At 43.9% G+C, this 19,436-nt stretch overlaps 1 protein-coding gene across 2 annotated transcripts in view; it reads right to left on the reverse strand.

The window, feature by feature from the left end:
• Window positions 1-9,667, reverse strand: part of NSMCE1 (NSE1 homolog, SMC5-SMC6 complex component) — a 29,883-nt gene extending 20,216 nt beyond the window's left edge. For both annotated transcript variants that reach the window (XM_080677933.1, XM_080677932.1), the window contains exons 1-2: window positions 9,600-9,667; window positions 4,882-5,027 (exon numbers count right to left, since the gene is read on the reverse strand). In XM_080677933.1, the coding sequence (XP_080534059.1) occupies window positions 4,882-5,017 (136 nt within the window). In that variant the 5' untranslated portion in view covers window positions 5,018-5,027; window positions 9,600-9,667. The remainder of the gene's footprint in view (window positions 1-4,881; window positions 5,028-9,599) is intronic.
• Between the last annotated feature and the right edge of the window lie 9,769 nt (window positions 9,668-19,436).

Here is a 19,436-nt window from a genome sequence, read left to right on the forward strand (position 1 = left end):
AGGCAACCTATCAATGTTTCTCTCTCACATTGATGTTTCTCTCTCTCTCTCTCTCCCTCCCTTTCTCTTTCTCTAAAATCAATGAAAAACATATCCTTTGGTGAGGATTTAAAAAAAAAAAAGAGGGGGAAAAACGCTCATTGTCTCTCTGTCAAAAGATTACTGTCCTTTATTGACTTACTAGAGGCCCAGTGCATGAAAATTCATGCACTGGAGTGGGGAGGGTCCCTCAGCCCAGCCTGCCCCCTCTCACAGTCAGGAGCCCTCAGGGGCGGGAGGTGACCCGGCGATCAGGGGAAGGCGACATCCCATCACACCTCTGCTGCTGCCACTGCCGGCAGCGCAAGCCTCGGCCGGCCCTGGTTACCTGAGCCTCAGGCAGCCCTGGGTGGCTGGGCAGCTGACATCTGAGGCTTGCCTGTGCCTTGGGCATCGGCTTGGCAGCCGCCATCTGAGGCTTGCCTGTGCTTTGGGCCAGCCCTGGGTGGCTGGGGGGCAAAGGGGACTGGGGAACTCCGGAGGCAGGTGCGCGGAGTGGCCAAGCCTGCCTGGGGGCGGGCCCAGCCTTGCAGCATGTCTGCCACCCCGCGGGGCTGAGGGGACTGGGCACTGCCATCTTGTGGCTATGGGCATCACCATCTTTGAGGGCGTGGCAGTCAATTAGCATATTCCCTCCTATTGGCTGTGGGCGCCACCATCTTTGCAATAGCATGAGGGTCAATTAGCATATTCCCTCTTTATTAGATAGTATTATTAGATAGGATGCCCAATGTTTCATATAGTCTGTCCATTTTTAATTATTTCAGACAGAAGATAAACTGGTCCCTGTTACTCTGTCTCAATCCAAAGCAGAAATCCTCAAATCCATGTCTTCCTTTTTTTTTTGTTAATCCTCACCCAATGATATTTTTCTTTCTTTTTTTTTTTTAATATATTTTATTGATTTTTTACAGAGAGGAGGGGAGAGGGATAGAGAGCTAGAAACATCAATGACATCAATGAGAGAGACACATCCATCAGCTGCCTCTTGCACACCTCCTACTGGGGATGTGCCTGCAACCAAGGTACATGCCCTTAACCGGAATCAAACCTGGGACCTTTCAGTCCACAGGCCGACGCTCTATCCACTGAGCCAAACCAGTTAGGGTGATATTTTTCCATTGATCTTTTAAAGAGAGTGCAAGAGAGAGGGAAAAACAGAGAGAAACCCATTGATTGGTTGCCTCCTGCATGTGCCCTGACCAGGGCCCAGGCCAGAGAGGAGCCTGCAACCAAGGTATGTGCCCTTGACTGGAATCGAACCCAGGAGCCTTTGGTCCACAGGCTGACACTCTATCCACTGAGCCAAACCAGCTAGGGCAAATCCAAGTCTTCTTAACCACCACTCCTGAGGCCTCCTGTACCTACCTCCATCAGGAGTGTCTACTGGAATCATCTGATTCTACATCATAGGACACACAAGACCCACGATGCAGCAAAACTTTATCTCTGTACCAGCAGTCCCTAGCAGAGAGGCCTGGTGCCGGGGAGAGTCTCAGGAAGTTGTGCTGAACGATCACATGCATGTATACAAGCCCTGGCACAGAATCTAAGGGCACTAAGAATACAAGTCCCAATGCCATTGAGAAAGGCTTTCCACTAGGACATCAGAACAAAGGCTGAATTCTTCACTAGCTGGGAGATTTGGGACATTTTATTTCCCCTAGTGACAGTAAGAAGAGACCCCAAAACAGGAAGTTCTTTGATAAACTGGACAAAACCCAAGGGAAACTGCAATTAGAGTAACTTGCAGTTTCAATTACTCCTTTGTCTTTAATTCTCTTAAAAGCTAAATATGTTTCCAGTTGGTAAAAGGGGCCTTTCCTAGGTATCTCTTCAAAAGATAAGAGATTGATAATATTGGTTTTATAAGTATTTACTTAATTTTACGTCTTTTCTTTCCATCATTCTTTGTTTAAAAACCTCTCAAGTAAGAATAATACTGTGAATGACCTTTTTTTTTTTCATGAAAAACAAGAGAAAACAAACTATAGTTCTATCCTGATGACCATAACCATATCTTGATGTGCAGAAATGGTACATAAAGTGAGAATAAATCATTTCCTAGACACATTATATAGGACTTTTCTATATTAGATCATAACTACTTTAAAGGTCAAATAAAGGAAAAAACACTTTCAATCTTAGTATTAAGGCATCATATGGCTCTTTGCAGTGAGCTATGAAACTGCCCCATCTATAGTGAAGTTCATATCCCGGACATATATAAGATACTAATGGGAGAAGGAATGAATTGTTACATAGAGACAAGAAAAGCCTGGTATGCCCATCACTGAAGAATATTGAGGGGTATGTTTAAAGCCCTGTTGTGCCTTTTAAAGAGCAAGAGAAGCTAGCTTGACAGGTGTAATAGTCCATGAAGGAGGCTCTCACCAAAGATCCCATCCACCACAGTGCAGGCAATTAGAGCAGACATGTTCTCACCAGGAAAATTCCCAAACACGACACTAATTATGTCACTTCTAGCTTCAAATCCTCCTGGAGGTCTGCACTGTCTACAGAATTAAGAGGGGAGAACAACACTACTATGGTAGCCCTGGCCAGGTGACCCAGTTGGTTGGAGCATCACCCCATTCAATTCCAAGTCAGGGCACATACTTAGGTTGTGGGTTCGATCCCAGACCGGGACCTATGCGGGAGGCAACGGATCGATGTTTCTCTCTCACATCGATGTCTCTCTCTCTCTCTCTCTCTTCCTCAAAAATCAATAAAATCATATCCTTAGGTGAGGATTAACACACACACACACACCAAAAGAAAAAACCATTACTATGATATACATACTATGGGTTTTCCAGATCTGTAAACCTACACACCAAAAAACGTATTCTCTTCCCACACAGGGTTTCCTGAAGTATGGTATTTGTTTGTCAGTTAAGTTTGGATACACAGGATTAACAAGGGTACACAAGTTTCCTTACTATAGAACCCGCCACGCCTTCATTTGTGGATGTATAATAAAGCTTCCAGAATTCCCCACAGAACACCTCCATGGACCAGCAGCTCAATCCGTGCCTCTTCTCTAACATGACACCCTCCTCACCTTCCTTCTGCATATCATGAATGGACTTGTTTCTGTGCTCTTTCCCTTCTGACGCGCACACTCCTCCACCCTCCGGGATCTGGCTTCCGCCTCTATCATGCCGCAGACTGAAATTCTCCAATGTGACCCTGGGCCTCATGTCCCTTCACCTAGGCACTTGGAGCCTCCCCCATACCTTTCCTCACCCCTCTTGACTTGGCTCACGTCTTTTTTCCACTCTTCTTTCAACAATTAAAAATAGAGAGAGGTCCTGGCTGGTGTGGCTCAATTGGTTGGAGCATCATTCTGTACACCAGAAGGTGGGGGCTTCAATTCCTGGTCAGGGCACATGCCCAGGATGTGAGTTTGATCCCTGATCTGGGCCTGTGGGGGAAACAACTGATCAATGTTTCTCTCTTACATTGATGTTTTTTTCTCTCACTCTTCCTTCTTCTCTATCTCAAATCAGTAAAAAAAATATATTCTCAGTTGAGGATTAAAAAAATTTTTAATAGAGAAAATACAAAAACATAGCATAAAAATCCTATATTCCCATTCATCGGAAGTGACAACCATTAGACTAAACTAATAATGCCATGTTTGCCTCAAGTCTTTTTTTTACAATAAAAGAACAAAACAGGATAAAGATGAAGTCCTTGGATTTCTATTGTCAAGCCTATTCCTCTCCTCCAGTCTCCAAAGGCAAGCATGTGTGTGCTGCATATCTTTCCAGTTCACTTTCATATTTTCATATGCAGATGTATGCACTCATGAACAATAAAAATCATTACATTTTACACAGAACCTAACACGACATCATACAAGTATAATTTATAAACTTTCCGCCCTAGCCTGTTTGGCTCAGTGGATAGAGCATCAGTCCCCAGACTGAAGCATCCCGGGTCAATTCCAGTCAAGGGCACATAGCTCGGTTGCAGGAGCAATCTGTGGCCCTGGTCCAGGTGCGTGCAGGAAGCAACCAATCAATGTGTCTTTCTCATATCGATGTTTCTCTCTGTGTGTCTCTCCCTTACATCCTCTCTACAAATCAATGGGAAAATATCCTCTGGTGAGGATTAACAATAAATAAATAAATATTTAAAAATATAAACTTTCCTTTTCACTCCGTAAGACCTACCTATGCTGACATTCGACAAGACCTACTACTGATTTTATCAATCTATCCACATTGATCCCATTGCTTTATTGAAACCTCCAGCTGCTGAAAACTTAATACGCACCAGCGGTCCTGTCTCTAAGTGCTCCCTATGTATTACCTTACTTATCCTCCCAACAACCACTGAGATGTCCCAAATGCCTACAACCAGCACCAGCAGAAAAGGCACTTTTCCAGGGATGGCCAAGTCCCAGGCTGCGCCCTGAACCACTATGCTAAGCTGCCCTCTGACTACCAATAGCCAACTAAGCACTTTTCCTGTGCCAGGTGTTTCTTAAGTATCATGTCTCTTAACTTTCTGAACCATAGAATGTCAAATACAATTAATTATCCCCATTTTAGTAGTGAAGAAACTCAACTCAAGGAAGTGCTGGAGCCCTGCTATGAACCATGACTCTACTGCTTCAGAGGCCAAGTCTTACCTAACCTGGGCTAAGTGTAAGATTTACTTAAAAAACAAGTCAAAGATGAGATGAGAAAGATGGGCTGAAGGGAGATTGTGAGAGACCTGAATGGCCAGATCAGGAGTATGGGTTGACTGGTTACCTGGCATTATACCAATGTCACTAGTCCCTGATCATACAGCTCCAGAGCCTCCTGGGAACAGGAAAACGATACTTACAGTCATGGACCTTATAGCAGTGCTTCTGCAAGCGCTTAACCTCCCATTCCTCCAGCACTCCGTGAGTCATCAGCAACTGGAGGAACCGCCGGTGGACATCAGTCATGGTGCCCGTTCTTCTTGAGCTACCCTGCATGGTGACGGAGCTAAAAAAGAAGTAAATGAAATCAACTTATCTCTGAACACACCAAAAGCAATGTTCTAGATTTTGTATGGATTTGCATTATCAAATATAAATTTGTTATGGTTTTTTAAATCAAGGTCAACATGCTGAATAGTACAAAAATGAAAAGGACACAAGTCAGGGGCTAGTCAAATGAGTACTGGGCAGTGGTGAAAAGCGTGCGCTCGGGAGCCAACCAGAGGACTGCATTCATAGCCTGCTCCCTCACTTAGGGTGTGAAATTGGGAAACATCACCTTCATGTGCTTCAGTTTCTGATCTGTAAAATCAGAATAATGATAAAAACATTCTCCACACAATTACCATGAGGATTAAATAAAATAATACACATAGAAGCCTGGTAACAGACTAAGCACTAAATAAGTGTTAGCTATTTTCACTATTAGATGATTCTGGATCTGAAACTTGGCTTAGTCACTTTCCAGCTCTATGGCCCTGGATAAATTTAGCTGAGACCCCATATTCTCACTAAAAAATTAGAGTAACATTCACTGCTTAGAGAAATGCTAGAAAACACTGAATAAGTGTTAGTTTCCTTCCTTTCTCCCGAACCACTAATAAAACTGACATCATAGGACTGCAGGGTATTTTCTAAATCTCCTGCTCTCTATTAAAACAGTATCTTTCCACAAACCGCAAAGATCAGAGCTGATCAAAAAGCCCGCGCCTGCCAGAGGTCCAGTTGTTGCACAGGGGGCTAAGAGCATGGGTTCAGAACTGGATAGATGGCTTTGAGACCAGTTCTTGCTAGGCCTGCCTGAGCTTAAAAATCACGTAATCTGTGTATTAAAAATACGCATCCGTGGCCTCTTTCCTGGAGGTTCTGACTGCATAGGGGCCTGGGATTCTGAGATTTTTAACATTCATTTCAGGTTATGCCATGATCTGACAAGAAAGTTGCCGTTACTTAGGCAAATATAACACAGAAACATTTTTAGCTAACACGTTTAATCTCCCTGAGCCTTAGTCTTTTCATATATAATATGAGGATAATAATAATTATATTTAAAGCATAAGTTTAAATGAGATATGACCACCAAATATTTGCCAAGGACCTGGCACATAGGAGATACACAAAAAGACTAGTTACTGTTCTTTTCAACAGCATCACCAACTGGACCTCCGGGCTGGAAAGATGCAGTCTCAGGATCAGTTTCTCTGCCTGCCTACTAGCTTTCCTCGAGCCTCTTTCACCAGCATCTCAACCTCAACAAATCCTACACTGGATTCCTTCTCCTTTCAGCATCTTCAACCCTTTTTCTCCCGAGTGCTCTTTGCAAATCACCTGGTTATGTGGTACAGTCCAGTCATGCAAACACCACAGACCTGATCCTCGTTGCCCTCAACCTCAGATCCAGCTCTCTCTCCTCTCTCTCTCCTTCCCTCCCTCCCTTTCCACTCTCTCTAAAATCAATGGAAAAAATATTCTCAGGTGAGGAGGAAATTCCCTTGTCTACAAAAACCTACAGCAAACATAATACTTAGGGACAAGATGTTGAAAGTAATCACTTTAAAATCCAAATTAGGCTCTGGCCAGGTAGTTCACTTAGTTGGAGCTTCATCCCACACACCAAAAGGCTGTGGGTTCCATACCCAGTCCGGGCGTGTGTGGGAGGCAACCGATTGATGTTTCTCTCACAGTGATGTTTCTCTTTCTCTCCCCTTTCCTCTCTCTCTAAAATCAATAAAAACATACCCTAAGGTGAGGATTTTAAAAATTAAAACCAAATTAATCCAATGCAGCTAAATCAACGCAATTCCAGTCAAATTCCCAACAGGCTTTATGTCTGGGTGTGACCTGACAAGATGATTCTAAAATTTCATGGAAAACATAAAGGCAAAACAGCAAAGACATTCTTGGAGAAGATAAAGGCGGAGAACTTGTCCTACCAGGTACCAAGTAATTATAAAGCTAGAGTAATGAATAAAATGTGATAATGGTGTAGAAATAGTCAAATAAGATCAATAACACAGAATAAATGACTCAGAAACAGAATTGTAAATATGTATGGGTACTTGACATGTTGGAGTAATGGAATGCCAGATCAAAGCAAACTTTTCAATAAAAGGTGCCAAAACAACTGATTATCCATACATGGAAAAGAAAAAAAGAACGAGACCCTTACCTCACACTATGTACAAAAATCTATTGCTAAAGATTAAAGTTATAAGAAAGGAAATACTATGAAACTTTGGTAAAACAACATTGGAGAATATCTCCCCCACCACCACCGTCCCTCCCCCACCCAGGCCACATTGCCTAGGAGAATACCTTTTTGACCAAAAGTAGGGAAGGATTTCTTTAAAAGATACAAAAAAGTACAAATTATAAAGGATTATAATGATATATTCAGCCTTGTTAAAATTAATAACCTCTGTTCACCAAAAACATTCGAGAATGGGAAAGACAAAGAGAAGACAAGCTACAAACCAGAAGGTATTTAAAACAAATTTAAGCCACAAAATATTTGTATTCAGAACATATAGGGAACGCCTACAAATAAGGGGAAGACAACCATAAGAAAAAAATAAGGAACAGAAATTTTACAAAGAGGATATACAAACTATTAATAAATACATAAAAAGATGCTCAACCTCAATGTCATCGGACAAATGAATATTAGAACCACTGTGATTAATGTCTTAACCATCACCAGATAGGTAAAAATCCTTAAGAGTGGCTGAGACCGAAACTTTCATCCACCACTGGCAGAGTATAAACTCTTACAACCACTTCAGACAACTTGCTATTGCTAGCTCATTTGGGTATCCTTAGAAACCTATTAGATATATACCTTATAGAAACTTTTCCACATTGGCCCCAGGAAATACGTTTGTAAAAGCACCATGTAATAGCAAAAATCTGGCAAGGGTACAAATGACGATCAACTGAAGAACACCTACATAAAGCATGTATAATCATACCATGGAATTCAAAGTAAAAAAGACCAAATAGAGCTACTCACATCAACAAGGATGCATCTATACACATGTTATATGCAAAAGTCAAGTCACACAAAATATATATTAGGATCCCATTTATAAAAAATTCAAAACCTTGCAAAACCGTGCATTGCATTCATTAGTGATACATCAACAGTAAAAAACTACAGAGAAAAACAAGAAAATTAGTAACAATTCTCAGAGCAGTGGTTACACAGTATTTGGCAAGAGGAGTAAAAGATTCAGTGGGGGTTTTGAAGATATGAAAATGCGCTATTTCTTAAGTTGGTGGTGTTCGTTTAATTTTCATTCTTCAAACTTACATTTTTACAGGTATGTTACATATCTTAATAAAGAAGAAATTATGTAAATGTGTTAAGTAACAGCCAAAATAAATGTTAAGGAGAAGGAAGTACAGGAAGGTATAGAATGCTATAATCTGGGTAAGAGGAAAATGGGGTGAAAGATACAGACAGGCTTGCTTATGTCTAGAAATCAGTGATCTCTCTGAAGACTGACTGGGTAGGGGAGGTTAACCATGGACATGTACCGCCTATCCAAATAATTTCAAAATAGAAATATTTGTGAAATAAGCAAATCTCCATCATAACCATCTGTGCTATGTTCTAATCTAGACACAGGGTTAGTGCTTCGCGCCCACGGTCTCATTTACTCCTCACCAGAACCTCAGGAGGAAAGCACTACTGAGTCCATTTTACAGATGAGGAAACTGAGAGGGCACCAGGTGGCACACACTGTCAGTGATGGAGACAGAGGGTACCCATACAAAGCACAGTTCAGCAACTGTGGCACACCCAGGCGGCGAGAAGTAGGAGCAGACAGTAATATTAGGAGCCCAGTCCCTTATCTGCAATTCTCCGATCTTTTTTCTAAAAAATCTCTTAAGTTTGAAAACTTGATCTGATCTCAGGTGAAGCTACTTATGGTTGTTCCTTATCCCTTAAAGAGTTAGGATAGATAGATAGATAGATAGATAGATAGATAGATAGATAGATAGATATGTATCTGTGAAAATATTAATGTATTGATTCCAAACACTGCCTCTGACCCCGCTGAATGTATGCAGAACATAGATATGCACCATTATCACCTTCCGAAACCCGAGAAATGCGGGATTCTGAACACAACTAGCCCCAGGGCTTTAAAATAAGGGGCTGTGAACCTGTACAAAGAAGTTTCATACACAAAACCGAGGTGAGCACGAAGTTCGGCGAGACAACGGAGGGTGCTCGGCAAAGGCCTATTTTATGTATTTAGTTCAGATATATTTTGTATTTTACTTTTTCACCTAATATGATTAAAAGTGTTTTTTCACCTACTATTATGATTTAAGAAAGTCTGTGTGTGAGACGGACGAGTTTCAGATCTATTTGCCTCTACTGCCCCTCTCTGGGCCTCGGTTTCCCCCTCAGGACATGGGAAACTCCCGGGTCCCCGCATCTAGCGCCCCCTCGGCACAGCGCGGGCCGACCGTGCGCCGACCGTGGGCCTGACCCCACCTCCCGTCTTCCCTCGCCTCTTGGGACGGCTCTCCCCCGCCCCTTCGGCTCCCAAGCGCGCCACCGAATTACCTTCCGCGGCTCCGAAGCGCGGGTCGCACAGCTGGCGGCGTTAGCAGAAAAGCGGTTCGGCCCGCCTTCGGGGCGGAGCGAACGCAAATGTGTCTCTCCCATTGGTGGTTACTCAGATTCGCCCCACCCACTGGATTACACACTTCCTGTTCTCCCTCCCGGCTTGTTGCCATGGTGCCGCGGGGTCATCCGTTAGGTAGGGAAGTGCACGCTTCCCTGCCGCTCTCGGTGCTGCCGGAGAAAGGGCGTCCGCGTCCTGCCCAGCAGTGACAGACCGCGACCCCAGAGGAGGAAGAGCAGGAGGGCAGCGTACCCCACGCCATGGCCGCGATTCCGCGGGCACAAGCTACTGCCCTGCCCGGGCCTCAGTTTCCCCCGTGTGTAGAACTGGTCGTGTGAGCTCGTGGCCAAGAATGAGGGCTCTGTCGTCAGATATCCTGACTGGAATGCTGCCTCTGCCCTTCACTAGCTGCTGGATCCTGGGCAAGTCACTGAGCGGCGCTGAGCCTGTTTCATCTGTGAAATGGGATAACAGTCCCTGTGAGACAGCGTGTTTGTGAAGTTTACAAAAGAACACACATGGCCGTGCCGACTGAACGTTCCTGCTGTCCTGCCCAGGGAGTGCTGTGAGAGATCAATGGAGGGGTTAATAGCAGTGAGTGGATGACTAGTGTGAGTCTCCAGGCGCCCCTTGCCCACGTGTGTATTCGGGTCGCAGGTCTGAGCCGGGAGCGCAGAGTGCCAGTACCCACCTCCCTGGAGGGAGCTTCAAATCCTACTCAGCCAGTTCCCACTCCCGTGACCTTAGACACCTTCCCCGGACCTCAGTCTCCTCCGCTGCTGAGCAGGGAAGCGCGCGGAAGGTCGTGGTTCAAGGCTTGAGGTCCGAACTGGACCGCCTGGATTTGAGTCAAGGTTCTTCAACTCCGCGTCTCTGTGACCAGGACAACTACTGAAGCCATCCCTCCAGTTTGCTCATCTATAACGCAGGATAATGGTTGCACTTTGCTGATATAACTGTTGTGAAGGTTAAATGGGTTAATACATGCAAACCACTTGGAAGAGTGTCTCGCACATAGTATGCCCTCAATACGTGTGAGCCACCATTACTAATGAAGTACTTTATAAACTGCCTTAGGGGCCGTCAAATAAGAGAACAGCCCTAAGCAGGACCACCCGTGTTTTGTTTGTCCTGCACACTTTTGTTTACGTTTGAATTCATTATCAATATTTAAATTTAAGGGATTTCACATAAAACTGTGATACCTGACAGCTCTTGAAAAATAGGCAATGTGGCAACAATAGACCACACTTGAGAGCTTCGTAGAAACTTTACCCTTTTGAAATGAAACGTGTGCTTTCCTGGTGTGTAAAGAAATAAAAACTGAGGATTGTCAATAGAAAACACTTGTAACCCTGACATTTCAGGGTCAAAGAACAAAGAAGGAGGTAGGGAAGAAAGGGAGTCAAGATTGAGTGGTATCAGAGGCAAATAGGTGAGAGAAAGTTTTGAGAAGCAGAGTGTGGTCAGGATTTTCAGTGATCTGGAGAAATCAGGAAAGATAGGCCTGCCAGGCTGGTGTGCTCAGTGGTTGAGTGTCCACCCATGAACCAAGAGGTCACCAGTTCAATTCCTGGTCAGGGCACATGCGGGGGTTGCAGGCTTAATCCCCAGGAGGGGGCGTGCGGGAGGCAGCCTATCAATATTTCTCTCTCATTGATGTCTCTATTTCTTTATCTCTCTCTAAAATCAATAAAGACATTTTTTAAATAATAAATAAAAGGTAGGCTACGCTGATCTAGAAGTTAATGGTCAATAAGAGCCCATATAGAGGCGAGAAAGCTAATGTCAGCCTCCAAGAGGAGTGCTGATTGCTGTTAGGAAGGATGGTGTTGGGAAGGGGAGACTCAGGATCAGAGTGAGTAATCAATAGATAAACACAGGGGAGACAAGAGAGGATGAGGTCAAGGGTATATGGAGACAGGATTACTCTTACCCTAGAGAAGAGGGGAGACACTTCTGAAACAGGAGGAAGGGAAGTAGAAAAGGTTAAATGAAGGCTCACCCTAATGTTTTCTGTTTTCTCCATAAAGTAGCAAACTATCATTCAGCTGAATAAAGGAGCTGGGGAGATGCTGGGAGATTTGAAGGGGATCAAAAAGGTTGAAACAGATTCTGAAGGAAATACAAAAGTGAGGTTCCAGCGAAGGTTGAAGCCATAAACGTGTAGAGAGGACAGTTGCTCACCTGATTTCCCCCACAATCTCCCATCCCCATGCCAGGGGCCTCCGAGCAGAAGCTCAGTGTGGATTCAACCTGAGATGGATCTCTGTTGGGCTTATGCAGTTGTCTCTAGAAGGCAAAGCAACTGGACAGCATTGTGGAAGGGTCCTTGAAGTGACCCACCATGGAATGGGCAGGCAGAGATAGGAAGGGGGGAGTGCAGAGAAATTTGCATGCAGGGTCACAGCAACTAGAGGTCTAGAGAGGTGGGTTGGGTTCAGAAGGAAGAAGTAGTGAGTGAAGATTGGAACTGGCGATGAGGGAGTGACCCACCACAGGGCAACTATCCAACCTCAGCATGACTCTACCCTCAGAAGACACCCCATTCTCTAGGTGACTCAGTGAGATTCTATTAGGATCTTTAATATGCCAGACATTGGACTGTCCACTACAAGACAACTCTGACAGTTCAAATGTTTCAGAAAGTTGACCCTAAAAGGTACAAAAGCTTTGGGAACATACATTTTTTGTACATAAAGAGGTGGCCAAGGCCTTGGCTAGAGAGGAAGCTTAGGGCCAAATCATAGGCTAAGGGGCTCCGTCTTTCGCCTGAAGACCATTGAAGCTGAGAGAGGAAGTGGTGACATCTGGTTTGTATTTCAGAAAAGAATATTGGCATATCTGTCTTTTCAAACATATTTGGAACATTTACAGAAATTGACTGTGTACTGGCCACAAAGGAAGCCTCAATGAATTCCGAAGAATCTATAGATCACGTTCACAGACCACAATGAAATAAAATTTAAAATCAACAAGCCTTGGCTGGTGTGGCTCAGTTAGTTGAGCAACATCCTGTGCACCAAAAGGCCTTGGGTTCGATTCCCAGGCAGGGCAACATGCCCAGTCATCGATGTTTCTCTCTCTCCCTCTCCCTTCCTCTCTCTAAAATCAGTAAAACATATATTTTTTTAAAAATCAACAACAAAAAGATATCCAAAAAGAAACCCATACAATTCGTAAAATATAAAGTTAATAATGGCAGTTACTTCTGAGGAAGGACCAGTAGGACAGGATGGTTTGTTTATCTTATACATCTATGACTTATCAATAATAAAATTTATAAGCATATGTTCTAATTTTATTATATTTTATACTTTTTTATGTTGACAGATTTTATACATTTTAAAAAGAAAAAGAACATACATTTGGAAACAAAATCACATATTTTTTAAAAATCAATATGGAAATTACAAAATATTTAGTAGTGAATGACAAAAGTCTTACAATAATCAAACCTGTGGAATCCAACTAAAACAATAATTAGAGGGGGATTTATAACCTCCAGTATACTTATTAAAAACAAGAAAACAAAATTTAATTTGTATCTATTTAAAAGGTAGAAAAATATATAAACAGAGAAAACGGAAGGAAGGAAATCAAAAAGCAGAAATGAGTAAAACAAGAAGCAAAAGAAAATAAAGTTGCTTATGGAAACCATATACTCACATTTTTATTTATGTATTACATTTTCAGTTGGATCTGGTGGAGGTGATGGGTATGTGCTGGTGAAGCAGAGAGGGACAATGATTCCCCTCAACTTATCTCTCACCAGAGAGGGATGGTAACAGGCCCCAAAGGTCATCTTTAAAAATGGTTCCTGTGTAAAGCCCGGGGGAAGTCTTGGACACTGGACGGGGAAATATGCACACTTTGGAAGCAGTGCGGACCATTCAGCCTTCAGCACAGAGCACTCGGTGGGGCGGCGCACTCTCTAAGAGCCTGGACGTGAATGTTGTCTGACCTGGTGATTCCACTTCTGGGAAATGCCTGCGGAAATAACCAGAGATGCTCACAAAGGTGAATGTGCAGAGAAGTGCCTCATAGCCTTGATTCTTCCAGGAGAAATGGCAACAGCTCACATGTCTCCAAATACAAAGGAAAATGGTCAAAATAAGTGAAAATCTTACGCAGCCTGAAAATCATGTTTTCAAAGAATACTTGAGGTCAGAAGAAAAAAAAACACATAATGCGGCATATTTTAAGAGAGAGAGAAAACTAGAAGACTATACCAAAATATTATTGGTGAATATTCCTGATTGGATGGATTATAGGTAAACTTTTTCTTGTCACTTTTTTATGTGTTTCAACTGTATCCAGGAGCATGTTTTATAATCACAAGAAATGCTATTTTTCAAAATAAATGGACTCTATGTGATCACAAAGATTTTAGATATAATGAAATCGATACTATGTAAAATTGGAATATACTTAAAGCCACATTTATCCAGCATCATCAGAGAATTGTTATACATTAGTGAATTTTCTATATAACTAGATTACCCTTTTAAGCACAAACATTTTTTAAAATTCTATTCCCTGTATTAATAATCCTAAAATATATACTTATCTCTATCTTACGACATGATGAGCACAGCAATGTCTTTGAGGACAATTTCTACATCTCAGGCTTTTTGCCTTCACCCCAAGACTATCCCTGTTCCTCTGGCAGCTTTGTGTTTTCATTATTAATTTTATGAGTTTTTCATTTTTTATATTATAGAGTCAGCTTTTCATAGTATTTTCATGTCCTTCCCTCTGTCAAGTATCAGCAGTCCTCATCTCTTTTTATAATTATCTTCTTTCAACAACCCCTGGCCTGAGCAAATAAATAGCCAGTCTTATTGTAAAATGGGAAAAATAAATAAATAAAGCTAAATACCAGTAAAATGCACATGTTTTAGTGTGTGGAATTGGTTACACCTTTTTCACTTCTCAGGCTTCTGTTTTGCCTGCTTCTGTGTTCTCAACTCGTTTCTAAAGAGACAGTGAAGTTCCCAGAGAAGTGATTTCAAGATAAGAGACAAGGTTATGGTGATATCCTAACAGACTTAAAGAAAATTGATCAAAGATTGAATTCAGGGAAACTTGATCAAAACCCCAAATTCAGTGTGGTCCCAGGTGGGCCTATCAGGAGCTCTTGAATCGCAGTGGTGATTTTTATCACACACAGAGCATCTGCAGCTTGCTCCTCCAAGGCTGGCTGTGGACCAGCAGCAGCAGAGTCTGAGGTCCCACCCTGACCTCTTGCAGCAGAATCTGCATTTTAACAAGATCCCCAGTGAATCACATGCACATGGTCTAACACACCTAAGTTTATTCACATATCCTATGTCCCATACCCTTCAAGTTTATTCCAACTAAAACATTGTGCCAGGCTGGTGTGGCTCAGTGGTTGAGTGTCAACCCATGAACCAAGAGGTCGCTGGTTCAGTCACCAGTAAGTGCCTGCAGGAGGCAGCCGATTGATGTTTCTCATTGTTGTTTCTCTCTCTCCTCCTTCCTCTTGCTCTAAAAATCAATAAAAATATATATTTAAAAACCCTATATAATAAAAGGGTAATATGCAAAACAAACTGTGGAACAACCGGTCACTATGATGCACACTGACCACCAGGGGGCAGACACTCAATGCAGGAGCTGCCCCCTGGTGGTCAAGGGGGAGCACTGCTCAGCCAGAACCCCAAAAGCCAGGCTCACGGCTGGCAAGCCGTCAGTCAGACATCCGTCGAGGGCTCCAGGACTGCAAGAGGGCACAGGCTGGGCTGAGGGAACTCCCCCCACCCGCCCCGAGTGCACGAATCTCATGCACCAGGCCTCTAGTATATATATATTTCCATTACACTTTGGTTTCCCAATTCATTTTCAAGTGAGCATTAATTAAAAGAGATCCTAAAATATGATTATACCTCTATTTTTATCATGACGGTGGCATATATATTTTTTTCAATCACATTATGATGTCATAACTTCAAAAACTTTATTAAATGCCAAAGAGTAAAATACTTTTGAAACCTCTCTGTCTCTCTCTCTCTCTCTCTCTCTCTCTCTCTCTTTCATTGAGAGCAGGTTGTCCCTCTCTCTCTCTCTTTCATTGGAAGCAGGTTGTAAACCATTTTCATTTATAGGTGTTTCTTTTTTTAAGTCTTCACCAAAGATATTTTGGGGTCAGGGATCTAACCTGCATCCCAGGTACATGCCCTGATGGGGAATCTAACCCACAACCTTCTAGTGCACTGGAAGACGCTTCAACCCATTGGGCAACACTGGCCAGTAGTATAGGTGTTACTTTTATTTATGTATTTTTTACTTTGTATAAACATAATTTACTTAAGCAAAAAATTACCAACTTTTTAAGTAAAGAGGGACAAGCTTACTTTAATATCATTATGTCAAGATAAGCTCATTTTTCTATATAGAATTATTATAGGTTTTTTTAAAGTGGAGGATCTGGCCCAGCAGATTCCTGAGGCACTTTTTTACTGATGTAAAAATTATTAATTTCTTCAGGAACAATAGACAAATACTTCCAAATAGCTGCTTCTCCTTTTGTCTACAATCCGATGTTAAACATCAGGATTGGGAGTGGGGTGGGACAGGAAGATGAAAAACTAAGCAGCCTGCATGTAGCGCCTGTCAGGAGTTAAGAGCTCACTGAATTTTGCTTTTGTTCTGATGTTTCAAAGGTATTTTACTCTTTGGCATTTAATAAAGTTTTTGAAGTTATGACATCATAATATGATTGAAAATATATGCCACCATCATCATAAAACCAGAGGTGCAATCATATTGTAGGGTTCCTTTTCTTGAAAATGGATTTGGAAACCAAGGTTGAACAGAAAGCATCTAGTTGATTCATCAAATTTTTCATTTTCATTCCATTTTTGCATTCATTCAACAAATAATTATCAAGAGCCTTATACGTGTATGCTAGTGTGATAGGATGCAAAGTTGCTCTCAGCTGAGAAGGAAAAACAAGACAAATGCACATTAGTAAGTGTATGAAGAAGAAACTGCTAAGGGCTACGAGTTTATCAGTTAAGCAATTTTAGGTGCAAGAAACTTGACTCGGAGAGATCAACCAAAGGACTTGTATGCATGCATGTAAGCCTAACCAGTGGTCACAGACAACAGGGGGGTGGGGGCATGCATGGGGAGGGGTTTGGGATGGGAATGGGGGGATAAGGACAAATATGTGATACCTTAATCAATAAAGAAATTAATTAAAAAAAGAAGATAAAAGAAACTTGACTCGGGTAACTTGAGCAAAAACAAAAAAAGCATATTGGAAGGGTATTGGGTATGTGTTATTCAGGGTAGGCCAGGTTATGGTGCTGTAACAAACATCCTCTTAATGGTTATTTCTAGGTCATACTACATATCATATATGGGTCTGCAAGGCCTCCGCTCTGCAATCACTCAGGGACTCAGCCTACAGAGCATCCGCGCTCTTGCAGCTGCATCACCTAAAACACCTGAAACACAAAGCCTCCTCGATGACCATGCAGGGGTCTCTAGAGATGGAGGTTTGCATGGGGGCTTTTTTACTGCCTCAGCCTGAAACTGGCATGTGTCATTTCTACTCTAATGTCATCCATCAGAGCTAGTTACAAGGTCTGCCCTCACTGCAGGTGGCTGAGAAATAAATGTTTGGGGACACATGGAATAATTTGTGAGCTTGCTGTCTCTGCTCCAGGGGGGCTCAGAGACTCAAAGGAAAAGCTGAAGAATCAACTCTGCCCTGGACAGGGATCAGAGCAGCTGGGAGACCTGGCCTGCAGGAGCTCGGTCAGGCTGTCCTCCATTAGGATCTGCCCTGGAAGGAGAGAGCAGCTGATTGGCCTGGTCAGGTTTTATGTCCCACCCAGGACAGGGGTAAGTGGACAACTTGATTGACTGTTCCACCACAAAGTGGGAGGGATCATGTATCCAAATAAAACTGGTGTGCTGCTGCAGGTGGGCAAAAATACATACCTGTTCCAGAGCCGGTCAAAACACCTAAGTGCTCAGAGCTGACGCAATTGAGAAGGTCTTATAGAAGAGGTGGCATTCAAGAAGGGTCTTGATGGATGGGATATGTGTGGTGAGAAGGAGAGCTAATCTAAGATGAAGGGTCAATATAAGCAAAACGTGCATGCAGAAGAGTAGCCATCATGGACTTTAACTAGAAGTAATTTTTAGTTACTTTCTCACCCCAGCTTATCCTGCCTGCCTGTGCTCCACATGGCGTCAGATCAGGGGAACAGTGGGGAGGTCTGGCTGGTGTAGCCCCAGCTCCCTCAGAGTCTGGGCCTTGCTCTTCTGTGCTGGCTGGGCCTCTCCTGTGGTCAGGCTCTACTTCCTCACCGCTCGGTGGTCTCGGCGCAGTTGGTGGCTCATCCGGTGGCTTGGGGCTACTGAGGGGCAGAAGCAGAGTGTCCTCTGTCCCTATGGCCCAGGTGGCGTAGCTTCACACCCTTTGCATCCGGGAAGTTAAACAGCTTCACAGGCCCAGGGCAGACGCAGTGGGAGGGGCTGCACAGGATTGTGAACCGGGGAGATGGTTCATGCGGGGCCATCCTTGGGACCAGCTACCGTGGAGGACATACCTGCCCTTGGCCTTCCTATCCTCAGGCTCCTTGTGAGGAAAGTGGGGAGAAGTGGGTAAAGCTGGAGGAAAAATGAGTGGAGAGCTGGTGGTCCAGGCCTTACATGCCAGCCTAAAGAGTAAACTTCTAAAGCAAAAATGCTTCATGGGCGTTGATGATGGCACTGGTGGGAGGAGTGAGCGGAGGTCTTCCTCTCCGTGGGCCTCTTTCCGGATTTCCCCCGCATGTCCTATCGGCCAGACTGAATCACCTCGCCACCCCATGCTGCAAAGGAGCCGGGACAGTGGGGATCTGCTAGGGGGGTTAGGATTGCTGTCACTGGTTTCGCCAATCACAAGTCAGTCTCCGGGCAGGGCCTCTGCAGCAGGATGAAGTGAAGGGAAGAAGGGAACAATGGGGCTGGGTAGGCTCTGCACAGTGGCTGCCACCAGCAACAGAAAGCGGGGAAGGAGGTCCCCTTAGTTTGAGCGAGAGGAAGTTAGGGCCTGGACCAGGGCTGAAGCAGTGGGATCGGGCCAGATGCGAAAAGGAATGCAGAGGTGGAGCGGACAGACCATGGCGGCTCCTGGCTGTCTTTCATGAGAGAGACAGGGAAAGAGAAAGAGAGAGAGACAGAGACAGAGAGGGAAGTCAAAGATGACGGCATCGTTTTCAACTTGCTTAACTGGAGGCGACACCTGCACTGAGGCTGAGCACACAGAGGGGAGTAGGGCTGGAGAAGGGTGATGACTTTGGTCGTAGGCCTTTGGGGTTTGAGGGGTCAGAGGGGTAGCGGGGGAAATGCCTGCACGGTGTGGGCACCAAACATTGGACATGGGAGCCTGGGCAGGGTCCGATGTAGGGACGGGGCATCAGCACGGCGCTGCAGTCAAAGCCACGCTATCGCCGAGGCCTCTGCTCACACGTGGTCCGCCAGCTCACGCATCTCCAAGGGCTCCTACAGGTGCCTCCCGGGAAGGAGGACCGGGCACAGTAGATCCGGGGGGAATGTCCGCTGACTACATATGTACACACGCTGAAGCTTTGCATGTGGACATGTACCCAATGAGGGAAAAGTGAGTTTCTGAATGAGCTGAACAGGGAGGACGTGGGGAATGATTCCCCTTAGAGAACAGGATGAAAAGTCAGAGAACATGATTAGAGAGTCGGTCCCGAGTCCTGTGAGTCAGCGCAGGAGAACGTTCCATG

The sequence above is a fragment of the Plecotus auritus genome (genome assembly GCF_963455305.1).
Source record: "Plecotus auritus genome assembly, chromosome: 7".
Classification (NCBI taxonomy): domain Eukaryota; kingdom Metazoa; phylum Chordata; class Mammalia; order Chiroptera; family Vespertilionidae; genus Plecotus; species Plecotus auritus.